The following is an 18,861-nucleotide window of genomic DNA, read 5'->3' as shown; positions in this document are numbered from 1 at the left end:
ATGGAGCATTTTATGGAGCCCATCATAAACTGTATGGAGCATTATATGGGGCGTATTATGTATGGAGCATCTTATGGGGCCCATCATGAACTGTATGGAGCATTATATGGGGCTCCTGATTCAATATGGATATTCAAAAACACTTAACCTACTGATGTCTCAATTAATTTTACTTTTATTGGTATCTATTTTTATTTTTTACATTTACCGATAGCTGCTGCATATTCCACCCTAGGCTTATACTCGAGTCATTAAGTTTTCCCAGGTTTTTTGTGGCAAAATTAGGGGTCTCGACTTATACTCGTGTCGGCTTATACTCGAGTATATACGGTAAGTGGTGAAAAAAGATCCAATTTTGCTATAAAAAAAAAATAAACAAAAACAAATTGCTCCATTTTCCAATACCCGTGGAGTCTCCATTTTTCGTGATCTCGGATCAGGTGAGGGCTTATTTTTTGTATGCTGAGCTGACGTTTTTAATGATACCATTTTGGTGCAGATACGATCTTTTGATCGCCCATTATTGCATTTTAGTGAAATGTTGCGGCGACCAAAAAAACTTAATTCTGTCGGTTTTATTTTTTTTTCTCGTTACGCCATTTTCTCATTACGCGATCGGGTTATTTTCTTTTTTATATTGATAGATCAGGCAATTCTGAAAGCGGCGACTCTAATTATGTGCATGTTTGAGGTTTTTCTTATTGTTTTATTTTGAATGGGGCGAAGGAGGGCGATTTGAACTTTTGTATTTTTTTATATTTTTAAAAACACTTTTTTTTTTTTTTTTTTTTTTACTTTTGGCATGCTTCAATGGTCTCCATGGGAGACTAGAAGATGCCATAACCTGATCGGCTCTGCTACATACAGGTGATTATCAGATCAACTGTATGTAGCAGAATTGCTGACTTCCTATGAGCGCTGACCAAGGGGCAGCACTCATAGCAATCCGGCATTGACAATCATAAAAGTCTGCAGGAGACCTCTGGTTGTCATGCCAACCCATCGGTGACCCACGATCGCGTGATGGGGGTCACCAATGTTCGGCTCTCTGGTGTGATTGCCGGAAGCGCATGTTAAATGCCGTTGTCAGTGTTTGACCGCAGCATTGAACAGGTTCGACCCGCAGCTGTTCCAGGCACATGTCAGCTGTTCAAAACAGCTGACATGTGCCGGGAAATATGTGGTCTCTGCGCTGGAGCCCACATCAAAGGGGGAGACACGACATGCGCCGTACATGTACGGTGCATGTCATGAAGTGGTTAAGGGTCATCGTTAAAGAAGTTGTCTGGCCTTAGACTGACTGCAGATTTGGAGGCTATGACTACAGACTTGTGAATCCTCACAGTGTGCATACATGCAGTCATGTGTCGACTAGACATAAATAGCTATGCTCAATGCAAGTGTATTGAGTGAGATCGAACATGTCTAGTCGTCATGTTGCCGGAAGTATGCAAATCACATATTTGCGGTCACATGACCGCCTGCTCCTGACACTGTAAAATCCTCAGAGCGCGCAGTGCACGCACTGTGAGGATTCACGACTCTACAGTCTCAGAGAGTGGCTTCAGACTTACATTCAAAGGCCAGACAACCCCTTTAAACACTTTTGACTTACACAAAAACCACTACTCTAAACCACTGGTGGTCTAGTGTACTGATGAAGTTAATTTTAGCTTCCTTGATTGTTTAGGGTAATAAAGTTGTTAAATTGGTAGTTCATTTTCCGTTAATTTTGGAGGACAGGCAGGTGATGCTTTATATGACATCTATAACCAGATTTTTGCTAGGCAACCTGAGAGCAGCATAATGTAGAGGCAGAGACCGTGATTCCAGTTGTGTGTCACTTACTGAGCTTCAAACTGCAGTTTTGATAAAATCACAGTTTTCTCTGCAGCAGATCTAGCAGTTTGCTGAATGCAGAGCTCTATATAACCCCACCTACAGAACGGAGTATCAGCTTTCTTTGTACACTGTGCATAGGCAGAAAGCTGCCAATCAGTGGTGGGGGTGGCGCTATACAAAACATGAATATGAAGGACTGCATAGCAGAAGGTTTACCAGTCCTCCTCAAGTCATCTCAAAACTACGGCAAGCAGCCCAGTAGTAAGAAACAAGTTGCTGGAATCAGAATCTCGGTCTCTACATTATGCTGCTCTCAGATTATGTTGAAAAAACCTGGTGATAGATTCCCTTTAATAAAACAAAATAAACATTACTACTCGATGAAACTCCTACAGCTGCTGGGTCGCCTTCTCATTGGTATTTGTGTACAGGACTACTAGGAATTGACTACGGAGGCCTGTGACTGGGGGTAACAGAAAAGTGTTATAGAAAAGAAGCCGCTGCTGCAGACTAATAATCTTTTCAAAACTTGTGAATTTTCCATAATTTTTGCACTTTCATTTTTTCAACAGCCATAACTTAACTATTTTTTTGCAGCCATGAAAGGGCTTGTTTTCTGTATGGAGAATTACACTTTTGAGCCATACCATATAATGTACTGAAATATGGGAACAATGATCAAAAACTGTAGTGAAAAAATGCAATTCTGCTATTTTTTTATGTTTACTGTAAAATATGACCTGGCGAGAGGATTCTCCTGATCAGTGTTTAACCCCTTCTCAATCTGAGTGTTTGCCCCAATTACAATAAACACACATATATTCCCCTCTCATACCGATCATCAACAGGATTTCAGGGTTGCGGCTCCTCTCTGACTTCCGGGTGATGCTCGATAAGTCCTAAGGCGGTGACAGAGACAAGAACAGTGATTGGGCAGTGACTCGCGGGAAGTAACAACCTCACGGGAGCCCTGGGAGAACAAGTGTCGGCACCGCTGGAATGGGAGAGGAGTATACACTTATATTGATAAGGGGTTGTCAGAGTACTGGACAACCCCTTTAAGGACGCAGCTAATTTTCATATTTGCATTTTCCATTTTTCCTCTCCTTTTCCAAATTCACAATTTGTTTATTTTTGATCTGACGTAGACATTTAAGGACTTGTTTTTTGTGGGGTAAGTTGTGGTTTTGAAAGACCCCACCTATTTTTTCATGTACTTTATGGGAAGTTTGGAAAAAAAATCCAAGTGTGGCGAAATGGTGAAAGACATGCTTCCGCTATTTTTTGGGTTCCATTTTCAAGCATTCATTGTAAAGTAAAAATCACCTGGCAGCAGATTCTCCAGGTCAGTGCAATTATGGCAATTTCACACATGTATACTATTGCTTTTTTAAACTATTTTAGTGGTTTAAAAACCTCGATCTGTGAAATGAAAAAATAAATAAATAAATATCCCGACGCTTTCCAAAAGTCAAAACTTTTTTTTATTTTTCCCTCAAATGGAGCGATGTGAGGGCTTGCTTTGTTGAGAGGCAAACTGGTTTATTATTGATATCATTATTGGGCACATACTACTTTGATCACTCCATCCTGCATCATTTCTTTTGTGGGAAGTAATGAGTAAAAAAACCATTAGAGCTTAAATGTCGCAGTCAGTGATTCACAGCTGTATATAAGGGGTCAACAGCAGCGATCGGAGCTAGCACCAATCGCTGCTGTTAGCCGGCTGCCCTGGGTGAAGGTGGCTCACTCCCCGACTCGCTATACATTATATATATATATATATATATATATATATATATATATATATATATATATATATATATATATATATATATATATATATACACATACATACACGGTATATATATATATATTTTATATCTCCATCATATACAGTGCCAAGGGGTTAAGCTGCCACATAGCAGGTTCATGATGGATTCTATACATCTCGCATTATGTAATATATTAGAAAATGGGCTTACTGGGATAGTGTAGCATATCCTTTGGATCAACGTCAGATCAGAATTAGCAGTATTTATCATCCTGTGCTGCTCCCTCATGGAGGTATGAAAGTACTATAAAATGCCAGGATATTTACCTTTAAGACAATGTCCGTGCCTTGTGGTTCGGGAGTGGTGGGATAAGACTGCTGTACTTCTTGTATCGGTGATTCAGGGTCATCCTCCTGCGGAAGAACAAACACATTTAGTTGTCTGGCAACGCACTGAATTTATAAGTATTCACATATTTTGCAATTTTTTTGGCGTCTTACACATGAAATCCACTACCAATACCTCAAATGCATTATATTTACGTGTCGTCCATTTGCACTGTATGATTTTGACCTTTTTTGTAGTGATCCGAGACGGCTTTTAGCCAGTTAAAAGCATTTCTGGGCAGAACAAGATTTCTGAAAGATGGGCGATGACATGGATGGTTTTCATGGCTTTCATTGGAGCATTGCACAACTACACAATAATGTGCTGGAACAGCAGCCGCTGATAAATGATCAAATGTTATATTTAAAAGGGTTCATGATGTTAGTGCGTTCTCTGCAGAAATAAAAACCACCAGTAAATAATTGTGGTTTGTGCCACGGTTCTCCAGCTATGGTGGCGATCAGCCTCATCGTGCTCTCTGAGGGGTAGAAATCAGGACATTTACTTTACAACCACCAGAGAAAAAGACACAAGATCTTCCCAATATTGAGAAGAGTCCTTATACTATGGAAGATCTCCACTAGTGTACGTCTCTTAGGCACCATTAACTTAATATTTTGTTGCACAACATTTTGAGGCAATCACTGCAATCAAACGATTCCTGTAACTGCCAATGAGACTTCTGCACCTGTCGACAGGTATTTTGGCCCACTCCTCAAGAGCAAACTGCTCCAGTTGTCTCGTGTTTGAAGGTTGCCTTTTCCAGATGGAATGTTTCAGCTCTTTCCGAAGATGCTCAATAGGATTTAGGTCACGGCTCATAGAAGGCCACTTCAGAATAGTCCATTGTTTTCCTCTTAGCCATTCTTGGGTGTTTTTAGCTGTGTCTTTTGGGTCATTATCCTGTTGTAAGACCCATGACCTGCGACTGAGACCAAGCTTTCTGAAACTGGACAGCACATTTCACTTTAGAATCCCTTGATAGTCTTGAGATTTCATTGTACCCTGCACAGATTCCAGACACCCTGTGCCAGATGAAGCAATGCAGCCCCAGAACATAACAGAGCTTCCTCAATGTTTCACAGTAGGGACAGTGTTCTTTTTCTTGATATGCTTCAGTTTTCCATCTGTGAACATAGAGCTGATGTGCCTTGCCAAAAACTTCCATTTTTTGTCTAGTCTGTCCATAGGACATTCTCCCAGAAGCTTTGTGGCTTGTCAACATGTAGTTTGGCAAATTCCAGTCTGCCTTTTTTATGATTTGTTTTCAGCAATGGTGTCCTCCTCGGTCGTCTCCCATGAAGTCCACTTTGGCTCATACAACGACGGATGGAGCGATCTGACACTGATGTTCCTTTATGTTGATGTTCACCTTTAATCTGTTTAGAAGTTTTTCTGGGCTCTTTTGTTACCATTCGTAATATTGGTCTCTTGATTTGTCATAAATTTTCCTCCTGCAGCCACGTCCAGGGAGGTTGGATACAGTCCCATGGATCTTAAATTTCTGAATAATATGTCCAACTGTAGTCACAATAACATTAAGCTGCTTGGAGATGGTCTTATAACTTTTACCTTTATCATGTTTGTCTATAATTTTCTTTCTACGCTCCTGAGACAACTCTTTCCTTCACTTCCTCTGGTCTGGTGAGTATCTGTAGCCCTATATACAGGTCACTCACTGATTCCAAGATTGTAGACACCTGTGATGCTAATTAGCGGACACACCTTGATTTAACATGTCCCTTTGGTCACATTATTTTCAGGGGTACCGTCATTTTTGTCCTATTTCATGAGTTTTATTTTTTTAAAAAAACCTCTGTTGAAGCACTGTTGAAAAGCATTGTCTGACTTTCATTTGTTCATTTTCATAGATCTTCTATTTATCATTACTTTTGTCAGATTCAAGTTATTTCTGTGATCAGCCATACAGGTGCCAACAAAATTACTACTGCCGCAAATTAGATGTATTTGCAAAATTGACCAACTTTCTTTTGTTTGCAATAAACCAACCAACAAGAACAAAGTTAATAGCTCAACTAATATACCAAGTGGTGTCTCCAAATTCATCACAAAATGATATTTTTACTGACTGCTGTAGAATTAGTCAAGTATCTTTAGGACTTAGTGCAGCACCCTGGTTGCTAGGACCTGCTGTAAATGAGTCTTAGGCCGGGGCCACACTTGCATGTGCAATGCGAAAAACTCACATGAGTCTCTCGCATCAATTCCCGGCACTCAGACCGGAGCGTGCGGCTGCATAGAAATTCATGCAAACCGCACGCTCCGGTCCCGAGTGCCGGCGGCAGTGCCAGGTAATGATGCGCGAGTTTCTCGCATCATACTCGCAAGTGTGACCCCGGCCTTAGCCAGATACCAGTTTTGTTGAGGAATCTACGCCCAGTCCTCCAGGGCAGTGGCATACAGTTCACTAATATTTTTTAGGTTGTTGGGAGGATGGCATAAAAAACAACACAGATCACTGTGATAATAGCGATATGGGTGGTCACCATACAGCATCTGTCTATCCAAGCCTCCTGATGATCCAGATCGTGAAACGCATTGAGGCATGAGGGATTCACCCTCTAAACATCATAAACGATGAGTACCCCATTGTTATAGCTGGCATACTCTTTATATCATAACATGGCCACGCAGTCTGTTATCTATACTGTGTCCATTGTTGGTTAAGCGTTTTTAGCCTACCTAAATCAATGACTGTGGTTGTAACTTGGTTTGGGCCCACCAGGCTATATATCTAAGGCTACGTTCACATTGGCGTTGTGCGGTGCTGCGTCGGAGACGCAACGCACAACACATGCAAAAACGCATGCAAAACGCAGCTTTTTGTGACGCATGCGTCCAATTTTGGCATGATTTTCGGCGCACAAAAAATGCAACATGCTGCGTCCTGTGCGCCCTGACACTTGCGCCAAAAAAGACGCATGCGTCACAAAACGCAAGACAACGCATGTCCATGCGCCCCCATGTTAAATATAGGGGCGCATGACGCATGCGCCGCTATGCGTCGCCGAAACTGCGCCCGACGCAACGCAAATGTGAACGTAGCCTAAGAGTTAACAGTTCACTCATAGGGTCACCGTTAGGGTGAGCCGCCGAGGAGTGGGGGCGCCATTTCCGCTGAACAGTAGGGTGCCAACCCCCACAGTTAGGTAGGCTATCAGAAATAGCAGGGAACAGCTATAGAGAGGTACTCTGTGTGGATTATGCACTTTTTTGCACTTTAGATAATTTTGTCTTTCACTCTACCTCACACTGTCTTAATGATTGCCATGGATGACTAATTTATAAAGCAATCACTGTCCCTTTCATTTTTCCTGTCGTGTCAGATTGGAGTATAATTTTATCACACCATTTATAGTGGTTAAACAGGAGTAATAGGGACAGCCGCCGTCGAGCGGGGGCGCCTATCTCGAATAAATTTGAGGGTGCCAACCTCCGCTGTATAGGCAGGGATGATTTAGAGTATCAACAGTGTGAGGGAGAGTTCTAGTCAAGCACGGTTGTTTGTATGGTGATTGTGTGTTACATTTTAAAGTGAACAATAAAAATATAGTTTTATCTAGTATTTGATAAGGTACAAGGTTTCCTGTTTAATTTTTTCCTGATTTTGAACCTTGGTAGTTCATCCAAATTTTCTTGTTACAGATCACTGCCTTGCATAAACAAGGAAAACGATGCAGAAAGAGAGTAAAAACATGGAATGTTTCTGGAGATATAGTTAGAACAGAGTTCGCAAGTTCACAGTTATATGAACACTGGCTACATTACTGTATGTGGCAGAAAATAACAGTGATCATCTTCTGTCACCACATTCCTGTGGAGGGAGGTTGTAAAAAACCATCGAGTGACTGCAAAAGATCTGCGGCAAGATTTGGCAGCAGCAGGCACTGAGGATTCAGCTTGCACAGTAAGGCACATACTAAACCCTTTACTGACCCAAAAGCACATGAAATGTTGGCTCCAATATGCTCCAAACCACATCCATAAGATGTTTTTAGAGCAATCAAATTGAAACTGACAATGGATAGCAGTTTACCTGTTGTAGGAAGAATGAAGCAATTGTCAGATAAAAAAAAAAACACCCTGCAGGTAAAGCATGGTGGTGGCTTGGTGATGCCTTGGGGAGGTTTTTCTTCTTCTGGAATTGCTCCTTCACACCTACAAGTGTGTGGAAGGCTAAAAAAAACACATCATGCTCTCTGTAAGGCTACGTTCACATTTGTGTTGTTGGGTGCAGCGTCGGCGACGCGACGCAACCAACAACGCATCTACACAACGCAGCGTTTTGCGACGCATGCGTTGTCATAAGATCCTACAGGTCGGGACTTTCGGCGCAGGGAAAACGCTACAAGTAGCGTCCCCTGCGCCCTGTTTTGTGCATCTATATGACGCATGCGTCGTAAAATGCAGTACAATGCATACCGGCGCATGTTCATGCACCCCCCATGTTAAAGATAGGGGCACATGACGCATGCGTCGACGACGCTGCGCCCAACAACGCAAATGTGAACGTAGCCTAAGATAGCGCTCGAGTGTCATTGGAACTTTGAACAGGACAATGATCACAAGCATACCTCAAAGTCCATCAAGACTTGGTTTCAGAAGAAGAGCAAAGAAATAGAAGACCAGGCTATAAGGCGCTTCCACTCAGATACATCGAGGATCCAGAGGTATGGATGAATTGAAATATTTAATTTTAAAAAACCTAGCAAAAGGTTGCTAGATAACATATGACAAAATGTAATAACGCAATAAAACAAAGAACGCGTTTCAGCTGTCTAGCCTTCATCAGGTGTATATGAAGGCTAATCAGCCGAAAAGCACTGTGCTCATGTTTTATTAAGTTTTTAAATTTTGTCATATGTTATCTATAACCTTTTGCTTGTTTTTTTTTTTTCAAATTAAAAATTTCAATCCATCCATACCTCTGGATCTTTGTTGCATTTGAATGGAAGCGCCTTATAGCCTGGTCTTCTGTTTCTTTGCTTTACCTCTCACGTTGGAACCATTCCCAGGAATTGTCCACGGCAACTACGCTGGCAGCAAACCACCATCAGGGATGCATATTGGAGACAGATTGGTGCCTGTTCACACAACTCCATGAGGTGAGTTTAATCACTCACACCCCATTTCGATATTATGCTTACATAGCACTCCCATTTTTCTGCATCCTCTTCCCAGAATTTTTCATTATGGTTTGAGAAGATGTCCAGGAATATTCTGGACTGGCTATCACAGTCGCCTGACTTGAACACCATATAAAAGCTTGGGAGATGCTTTGGAGAAGGAGGTTGAAGAAGAAACACAAGAATATTAAGGTATAGGATACCATTAGCGATGAGGAATGGGCTAAGATTTCTTGGGAATAATGCCAAAGGCAGGGGTCTGGATGTGCACCACATTTGCAGCAGGTTACAACAGCCAAATGATGCGGTACTAAGTGCTGAGGCCCATTATAGATATTACTACAGCCTATATGACTGGAGCAGGGGGGCAAAGATGGTGAGGTCACTGGCCTCTATATTCTTATGTTGAGAGCGAGAACAGGAACAGTGAGGCGACAGAGGCTTTTTTATTTTGGGCCCTGACCAGTGATCACAAGGACTGACAAGTCAGGAGATTGGGCGGTATTATTAAGTAAGGAATTGTAGTATTTCTGCAGATACACTTTAGCACTATACTTAATAACCAACAGCAAAAAGCGCAGTCATGGTAGAATTATAGAGGTTTTAATTCAGCCCAACACTGATCAGATGACGAGTTTTACTAAAGCAAGGTTTGGAGGCTTATGCTGCCCACACAAAGCCAGGAAATACAACTGCAATCAAAAGCCCGATTGTCTCCAAGGCGGCCACACTGGTTGCATCATCAGGGAATACGTTAAAGAAGCCGCGCTTATTAGCCTCATGCAATTCCTTCCACGTCAACAGAGACAAGCAACGTGCTATGCAGTATGTCCGCTGGCCATAGTTCTCCTCTCATGGGGCAGCGATGTCACGGAAGCAATGAAGTAGCAACACATTTAATACAAGAGGACATGTGGCACTTTCTAAATGTATGAAGGGCAGATAGAAATTCACTATTTTGTTGTCAGGACAAAAGAATTTGAGTTTTAAAATGTTCGTCATTCATGTTATTTGCTTATAAAGTAGAGTGGTTAGTGTGAGCATACATTGCCATTATAACACCACTGCAGTAGTCACAGAAAACATTCTGCTGCCTCACCGTTGCCTTTCGGAAATACACTTGTACGGCTCATGCACAAGGTCACATTATGAGTCTCCGAACTGCCAGAAAAGTATGAAGCCCATAAACTTAGATTTCATGTAATGAAACTTTAATTTTGACAAAGACATTTTGCCATGCTAAATCAGAAGCCACAATACACAACTATTTACTACTAAAAACACTGCGGCAAGGAGAGCGTATCTGCGTCAAGGAGAGCGTGCCTCCACGGCGAGGAGAGAGAGCACCTGTGGCAAGGAGAGAGCGCACCCGCGGCAAGGAGAGAGCGCATACCTGCGGCAAGGAAAGCACCCGCAGCAAGGAGAGAGAGCACCCGTGGCAAGGAGAGAGAGCACCCGTGGCAAGGAGAGCGTATCTGCGGCAAGGAGAGAGCGCACCCGCAGCAAGGAGAGAGCGCATACCTGCGGCAAGGAAAGCACCCGCAGCAAGAAGAGAGAGCACCCGTGGCAAGGAGAGAGAGCACCCGTGGCAAGGAGAGCGTATCTGCGGCAAGGAGAGAGAGCACCCGCGGCAAGGAGAGAGAGCACCCGCAGCAAGGAGAGCACCTGCGGTAAGGAGAGAGAGCACCCGCGGCAAGGAGAGAGCAACCGCGGCAAGGAGAGAGAGCACCTGCGGCAAGGAGAGAGAGCACCCGCGGCAAGGAGAGAGAGAAATAGAGCACCATACAATGGCTCGTGGGTTAAGTACTATTGATTTACAGTGGAATGCTTGTACTCCCTTTTTCATTTTTTTCATACTGTGCCCAATTGACGACTACGTCACTGCAGGACCACACAGCAGTACACATCAGAAGTATATGGCAGGGGATCACTACTAATGTATATGGCGTCATTACGGAGATGTGAAAAGAGTCTAATTTTGTTGCTGCCCTCACTAGTGTCACTACAATTAACTCCTTAAGGATGCAGTCAATTCTGCCCTTCAAGGCACAGCCCATTGTCCACATCTGACACTATGTGGACTAGTGATTCAGAGATTGTAGAGTATTTAATGCTATAATGCAAAACATGACTACGGTACTTTCTTGGACAAACTCCTAAAAGTAATATCCAGGTTTAGAACATACAGTACTTGCCACCACTATAAATCCAATTCTTTTGTTGAGAATCTTCGTTATATTATCCCAAGCACTTCCACCGCCACTGTCTTGTTGCTTTCATCACACTACCTGAAGAGATCGCATTGTGTATTTTTTTCTTTGTGGCTGATAAATGACAGACATCTTAACTTGAAAAGTTATAAGGTCAAACTTGCCTGAAAGGAACCAACTTCTTTAGTTCCCTGGAGGGAATATAATATCCTTTGCATCCAAAATGCATGCTAAAACTCAGAAGTAGAGCTACAAAGAACATATGAATCAAGGGCTTAGAAAAATACCTTGCATTCTGTAAGAATATCAGGAGAAATACAAAAAGTAAACATTTTTTTTCTTATTCTTTATGATAACATAGACCAACCCTAACATCTGATGTCATCTCCACATTCCCAACCATTTTTTTTTGTATCATTTCAATGCATAAAAGTTAAAAATATAATAGTATGTCTGCAAATCTACTATATAATTGTCTAAGGGGTACTTCCGTCTGTCTGTCTGTCTGTCCCGGAAATCCCGCGTCGCTGATTGGTCTCGCCAGCTGCCTGTCCTGGCTGCCGCGACCAATCAGCGACGGCCACAGTCCGGCCAAGAATTAGTCCCTCCCTACTCCCATCCAGTCAGTGCCCGGGCGCCCCTTCTATACTCCCCTCAGCGCTCACACATGGTTAATGACAGCGTTAACGGACCGCATTATGCCGCGGGTAACGCACTCCGTTAACGCTGCTATAGACCCTGTGTGACCAACTTTTTACTATTGATGCTGCCTATGCAGCATCAATAGTAAAAAGATGTAATGTTAAAAATAATAAAAAAAACAAACAACCTGCTATTCTCACCTTCCGTCATCTGCCGAGGCGCGCGCGGCTGCCGCCAGCTTCCGTTCCCAGAGATGCATTGCGAAATTACCCAGAAGACTTAGCGGTCTCGCGAGACCCCTAAGTCATCTGGGTAATTTTGCAATGCATCGCTGGGAACGGAAGCTGGCGGCAGCCGCGCGCGCATCGACACAGCTTCGCTGGACGACGGAGGGTGAGTATATATATATAAATATATATTTTTTTTTTTTTACAGGGATATGCCCACACTGCTATATACTACGTGGGCTGTGTTATATACTGCGTGGTTGCTATATACTATGTGGCCTGTGTTATATACTGCGTGGGCTGTGCTATATATTATGTGGGCAGTGTTATATACTGCGTGGGCTATGCTATATACTACGTGGGCAGTGTTATATACTACGTGGCTGCTATATACTACATGGGCAATACTACGTGGGCAATGTTATAAACTGCGTGGGCTGTGTTATATACTGTTTGGTATGTGGCCTGTGCTATATAATATGTGGCTGCTATATACATACATACATACATACATATTCTAGAATACCTGATGCGTTAGAATCGGGCCACCATCTAGTAGTAAATAATCCCACAGCTTACTTTTTACAGTCGGTATACACCTGTCTGTTTTTATGGCACCTGACAAAACACAAATGTCTGATTCTGCAGAGATCGTCGCAGTTTTCTATTTTTTGACTACATACCAAATATATATTAGTAAAGCTCAGGGAACACATGCAGGAAAGTGTAAAGCCGTGTTCACATGGTGCACTTATAGTGATCCAGATGTGTTCCGCTAATAGCGGCAGACCACACAAACACTACAGGGCCTCTGAGTTGGGGGAGCCTGGTACGAAGCAGCATCGCCTCGCCACCCCCACCGTCTCATATTCATGGATATCTGTATTTGGTGAAATGGTGAAATAGGGAGCAGTAAGCTCGTTGCTCTACCATTCAACCTGCAAGTCTTAGGACTCAGGCAGATGTCCGTGCATATTGGTCCTAACACGAACTGTCCGAGATCTGTGTGGAGCATCATACTGTGTGGTGGATTGTGGGGCATCATGTGTGCGAAAAGGGGCGTTGCATGGGCATCAATCTGTGTGTGGGGAGCTATGGGATCCCTTATACTCTAAGAGGGAATCATACTGAGATAGGGTGCTATAGGGATATCATTCTGTTGTAGGGTGCTATAGGGATATCATACTGTGTGGAGGCCATCATATTGTGTGTGGGTTGTGAAGGAACATCATATTGTGTGAGAGGGGAACTGTGGGGGCCATCATACTGTGTGTGTGGGGAGCTACAGGATCCATTATACTAGGAAAAGGAATCATACTGATGTAGGGTGTTATAGGGATAACATACTGTGTGGAGGCCATCATTTTGTGTGTGAGTTGTGAAGGAAAATCATATTGTGTTGGGGGGGGGGGGGGGAACTGTGGGGGATCATCATACAGTGTGTGGGGCATAATACTACCGGTAAGTGGAAATCTTGAGTGCATCAAGGGGTTATCACACTGTATGGAAGTAGATGTGGGATATCTGTGTGAGGAGAGCTATGGGGGTAATAATGTGTGTGGGGAGCTTTAAGGGCATAATACTTTATGGAATAATAGTGGGGGCCTCAATGTGTGTGAAAGCTCCAGGATAAACATACTGTTTGGGGGACACACTGTACTGTGTTGGGGACAATGTGGCTGCATCATACTGTGTTGGGGCACTGCGGAGTCATAATACTGTATGTGTATTGGGTACTATGTGGCATATTATGTAAGGGAATTCACTGTGGGGGTATTTTGAGGAAGAGGAGGGAGCACTTTTGGGAGCATAATACTCTATAGGGTCATGAAAGGGGTGTAATAGGTAAGGGCATCAGAAGGGTTACAATTACTGTGTACAAGATATAATACATTTTCGTATAACTATCTTCAAATAATGCAGGGTATGCATTCTGGGCCTGCACTCATGTGCCATGCACCCATCCTGCTCAGTTTAATTAACTTCTATTTTATTTTGTAAGGGTGGGGAGGGCTAAATTAATAACTTTTGCTATGGGGGCCATATCTTCTATGTAGTCCAGTGATGTGAGCACAGTCTAATTGTAGGTTAGGACTATACAAAGATTGTTAGTTTCCTGTTACCATGGAAACACATGTCTGTGCAGGAGCTGCAAACACAATGATGGCAGTGACGGAACACACGGATCTAATCGGATCTAATAACCACAAGACTAAAACAAGAATATTTCAGCTGTAGAAGGCAGATTCACACGTCCAAAATAACGGAACTTTCAATTTTTGGTAGAGCTAGTCCTTACTCTATAATTTACAACTATCTTTTTTTCCACCCAAAATTCTATGTAAATTGGTGAGAAAAGTGGGTTTTAATTGGGTTTTCTGATCTTGGACATTTATGGTATGTACAATGAATATAACATAAATGTGTGACAACTTTCCAGAATGGGGTCAGCTGGCTGGAGAGTTGGCAATACGTGGGGGGTGATAAATATCTGGAATGAGACGACCCCCAGATTTGACCACATTTGTATATATTAGTAATGTTTGATCACATTGGCTAGGGTTCAATGACAAACATCTGCAAATGTCGGCACAATTACATGGACCCCAGGTAAGGTTACAATTAGAGAGACCACCTTTGTAGACAGCTGGAAGATTCAAGGCGTTTTTGGCATAATTTTGTGTTACTGTGTATAGGAAATGACACCTTGGTCTTTGCATCCTTAATGTATATTATTGTAAACTGCTTCCTGTCACACGTCTAGCTTTCCCAGTATGGCTGCCCTATACCCTCTCACTAATTTCAATCGGACATTAGAAGGACAAAGCATTCTCACATCGGAGACATTAGAGAGCGTCTCTTCCTCCCTAGGGTCACTCTGTACTAGGTGGACGCAATATTGGGATTAAAGCTATGCATCGCATGAAAGGGGGGAAAGGCAATACAATACAATAGCTTCATTTTGTTATTTGTGACATACCCAAGAAATTCGGACTGTAAGTAAACTGCTATTCCCTCACTTGTCCTAACCCATTTTCTGGAGAGCTTAGAAAGGAAAGAGTCTTACACAGGATCCTTCTTATCTACTACACATAATAGCTAGAAGTGTAACCGGCACGGCATTAACTGCTTGACCAATTACTAGGTATATGGGGATATTAGGAGACATACAATTTGGGGCATTTTCTCTACAGCTCTGCACACATATACACTTCCTTGCTCGGATATTCTGATACTCTTATGAGGCATCAGTGCAGTTTGTGTCTCGGTGATTGTGGTATGACTTGCAGCCTATGAAGGGTTTTGCTAGCATGTCACACTTTGAGTCTCTGTCCAAATTCAAGAAATTTGTTACATTTTTCTTTTCATTTTTTATTTTCCTGATGTATTTTACCAGGTTTTTTTTATTAAATATCGCCATCTTATCATAAGTTATCAGAGTCAAAATTTTACTTCTACCATATATTATGTACATTGGCCATCTTCTCTGGAAACCATCACCCAGTAGATCACGTTTCAATGCCATTATGGGTGCTGATCCTAAACTGGTTCCTCTTTGTATTGCAATATCTGCATATTTCTTTGCTCTCTGTGCAGTTTGGAGGATGGGCATCTGCTCCAGCAGGTACACTATTTCCCTTTATTGGTCTCCTGTCCCTGGCAGTGGCGTTGATCCGAGCTCTGGCGAGCTGGATGTCTCCCTTGTCTATCTGTTTTTGCACACCTAAGCTTTGGACCAACCCTGATGGCCTTAAGGCCCCGTCACACACAGCGACGCTGCAGCGATACAGACAACGATGCTGATCGCTGCAGCGTCGCTGTTTTGTCGCTGTGTGGTCGCTGGGGAGCTGTCACACAGACAGCTCACTCCAGCGACCAACGATCAGGGGAACGACTTCGGCATCGTTGAAACTGTCTTCAACGATGCCGAAGTCCCCCTGCAGCACCCGGGTAACCAGGGTAAACATCGGGTTACTAAGCGCAGGGCCGCGCTTAGTAACCCGATGTTTACCCTGGTTACCAAAAAAAACAAACACTACATACTCACCATCTGATGTCCGTCAGGTCCCTTGCGTCTGCTTCCTGCTCTGACTGAGTGCCGCCGTACAGTGAGAGCAGAGCGCAGCGGTGACGTCACTGCTGTGCTGTGCTCTCACTGTACGGCGGCACTCAGTCAGAGCAGGAAGCAGACGGCAAGGGACCTGACGGACATCAGATGGTGAGTATGTAGTGTTTGTTTTTTTTGGTAACCAGGGTAAACATCGGGTTACTAAGCGCGGCCCTGCGCTTAGTAACCCGATGTTTACCCTGGTTACCAGTGAAGACATCGCTGGATCGGTGTCACACACACCGATTCAGCGATGTCAGCGGGACCTCAACGATCAAAAAACGGCCCAGGCCATTCCGACACGACCAGCGATCTCGCAGCAGGGGCCTGATCGCTGGTACGTGTCACACATAGCGAGATCGCTACTGAGGTCGCTGTTGCGTCACAAAACTTGTGACTCAGCAGCGATCTCGCTAGCGATCTCGCTATGTGAGACGGGGCGTTTAGTGAGTACAATGTGTATTTTAAAGGTCATCCTTTAGTACATACAAGATTTCCCTTAAAGCCACATTCACACATTAAGTATTTGATCAGTAATTTACTGAAGTCACCACTTCGGCATTTTTCTGATGTAAAACACTGAAGTGTGAACGCGGCCTAACATGCACTTCTTGTCTTGCAATTACAACATTTGTGGCTGTTCCTTACTATGCATGTAAACGCGCTGCACACAACGTTACAGAGAACCTCACCTGCTGCAGCAGACGTTTCAGCTTCAGGAGCTGGGTCTTCACTGTGGTGCAGTCTTGGACCATATGGCACAGAGTCATTTCATCAAGGATCACAGTATTGTCTCGAAAACCCATCATCTGTGTAGTCCGTGGGGACTGTGAGTAAAAGTTGGGACTCCCATAGCTTTCTCTATGGTCAGTGGGTGATTCTAAGTAGGAGGAACCCCTGAAACACAACAGTAACACGAATATTATCTTATCATCATGTATTATCTTGGTATCTATATCTACATTATACAACACAGCTAAAGGTTTGAAACGCACTAGATGCAAGTGGTCTGAGGATTTCGGCAATATTTGTGGACCTTCTAACATGGAGGCATCCCAACTCTCCCCCGACAGATGACGTCAGGGGAGAGAATTAGTGCGCAGTAGGACTTTTAATACCCAATCCATTTATTTTCAGACAAGAAAAGCTGCTGCCAACAAGTTTCTGGCAGCGCTTTCTCCTCTCTCCATGGAAGATACTTTAAAAAATTTCCTGCGTCCTACCCATTTAGAAGGTGTAAACTTTTACACTATTGTATATAGCCATGAGTAAAACGTGCAGGCAAATTTATGAGATATGAAAGAGGAATTCAGCAGATTCCTATTAGTAGGATTTTATTTTCAAGGTTCCATTTATCCATTTCATATATGATCAAATACTGCATTTTTCAAAAGGGATAATGTGTAGATGATCCACTAATAAAGTAGTGATAAGCTCATGGTATAAATTGGACAAGACCCACAATTATTATTATAACATGTTGGCTTAGGGTCACACACTTGATCTTGGCTGTAGATGGGAACAACAACAATTAAATAGTGAAGTGAAACATTCCCTCCATAGTCAGTAGAGTAAAGCAGTCGGTTATTTAGGTGAGTGGCGCTGAGCCTCTGATCAATGGCTGCTTTCAGAGCGTGAATCATCCTAGCACCAAGGATTTTCATTTGGTCTACATGAAAAATCGATTAATATTTCCTCTCATCTTCAAGGTTAACTTTCCAGATCGGGATCAATACAAAAAAAAAAATCACATATAAGAAAAATATAGAAAAAGGTTAACAGAGAGGAAAAAATACAATTGAAGTGTATAACAATGAAACCTAATAAATCACAGGTGACGGGTGACAGCTAGAGTAGAATGACTATAAAGTAGATGTGGACGCTCCTCTGAGCACAGAAGGAAGGGAAGAGGCCCAGCTTGGGGATAGACGCTTTTCTGGGAATTCAGTCAGTATCTGGGAGATCGGCTTGGTCCTCCAACTACAGAGCACTGTCCAGATCCCGGATGTGCCAGGGCAGCATTTAAAGAGCCAGGTTACAAGTGGCCACGATTTGCTCTCATTCTTTTTTTAATTTGTATATGTGTGTGTATATATATATATATGTATATAGTAGAACAGGGCACTCGTGCTATATATAGGTATATATAGGTGCACAAGTAGGGGCCCAATCCGTACCCGAATGTATGAAGATCTTGGCACACAAGGATGTATTTTCATATATAGAAGTATTTAATTGGAACCCACAGTGAAATAGAAGTATGACGTTTCGGTCTGTACTAGACGTTCATCAGATGAACAGATTGCTTCAGAAGTACATGGCACAGAAAGGCGCCGAGAGCTTGTACATGGGAAATAGTGCAAAGCAGTAGTGGAGCAGCCACTTTAACTATGGCGCCTGTGCAAGTCAGCGCCTTTCTGTGCCATATACTTCTGAAGCAATCTGTTCATCTGATGAAGGTCTAGTAAAGACCACAACGTCATACTTCTGTCACCAGATTTTCACTATGTAATCTGAGACCAA

At 42.9% G+C, this 18,861-nt stretch overlaps 1 protein-coding gene across 3 annotated transcripts in view; it reads right to left on the bottom strand.

Annotated features, from left to right (window-relative positions):
- CCSER2 (coiled-coil serine rich protein 2) overlaps nucleotides 1-18,861 on the bottom strand; it is a 223,712-nt gene that overhangs the window by 68,812 nt on the left and 136,039 nt on the right. For all 3 annotated transcript variants that reach the window (XM_077259307.1, XM_077259308.1, XM_077259309.1), the window contains exons 6-7: nucleotides 17,031-17,235; nucleotides 3,944-4,030 (exon numbers count right to left, since the gene is read on the bottom strand). In XM_077259307.1, the coding sequence (XP_077115422.1) occupies nucleotides 3,944-4,030; nucleotides 17,031-17,235 (292 nt within the window). The remainder of the gene's footprint in view (nucleotides 1-3,943; nucleotides 4,031-17,030; nucleotides 17,236-18,861) is intronic.

The sequence above is a fragment of the Ranitomeya variabilis genome, chromosome 4 (assembly GCF_051348905.1).
Source record: "Ranitomeya variabilis isolate aRanVar5 chromosome 4, aRanVar5.hap1, whole genome shotgun sequence".
NCBI classification, from domain to species: Eukaryota; Metazoa; Chordata; class Amphibia; order Anura; family Dendrobatidae; genus Ranitomeya; species Ranitomeya variabilis.
Note: the sequence above shows the minus strand (reverse complement) of the source record. Positions and strands in the feature narration are given on the sequence as shown.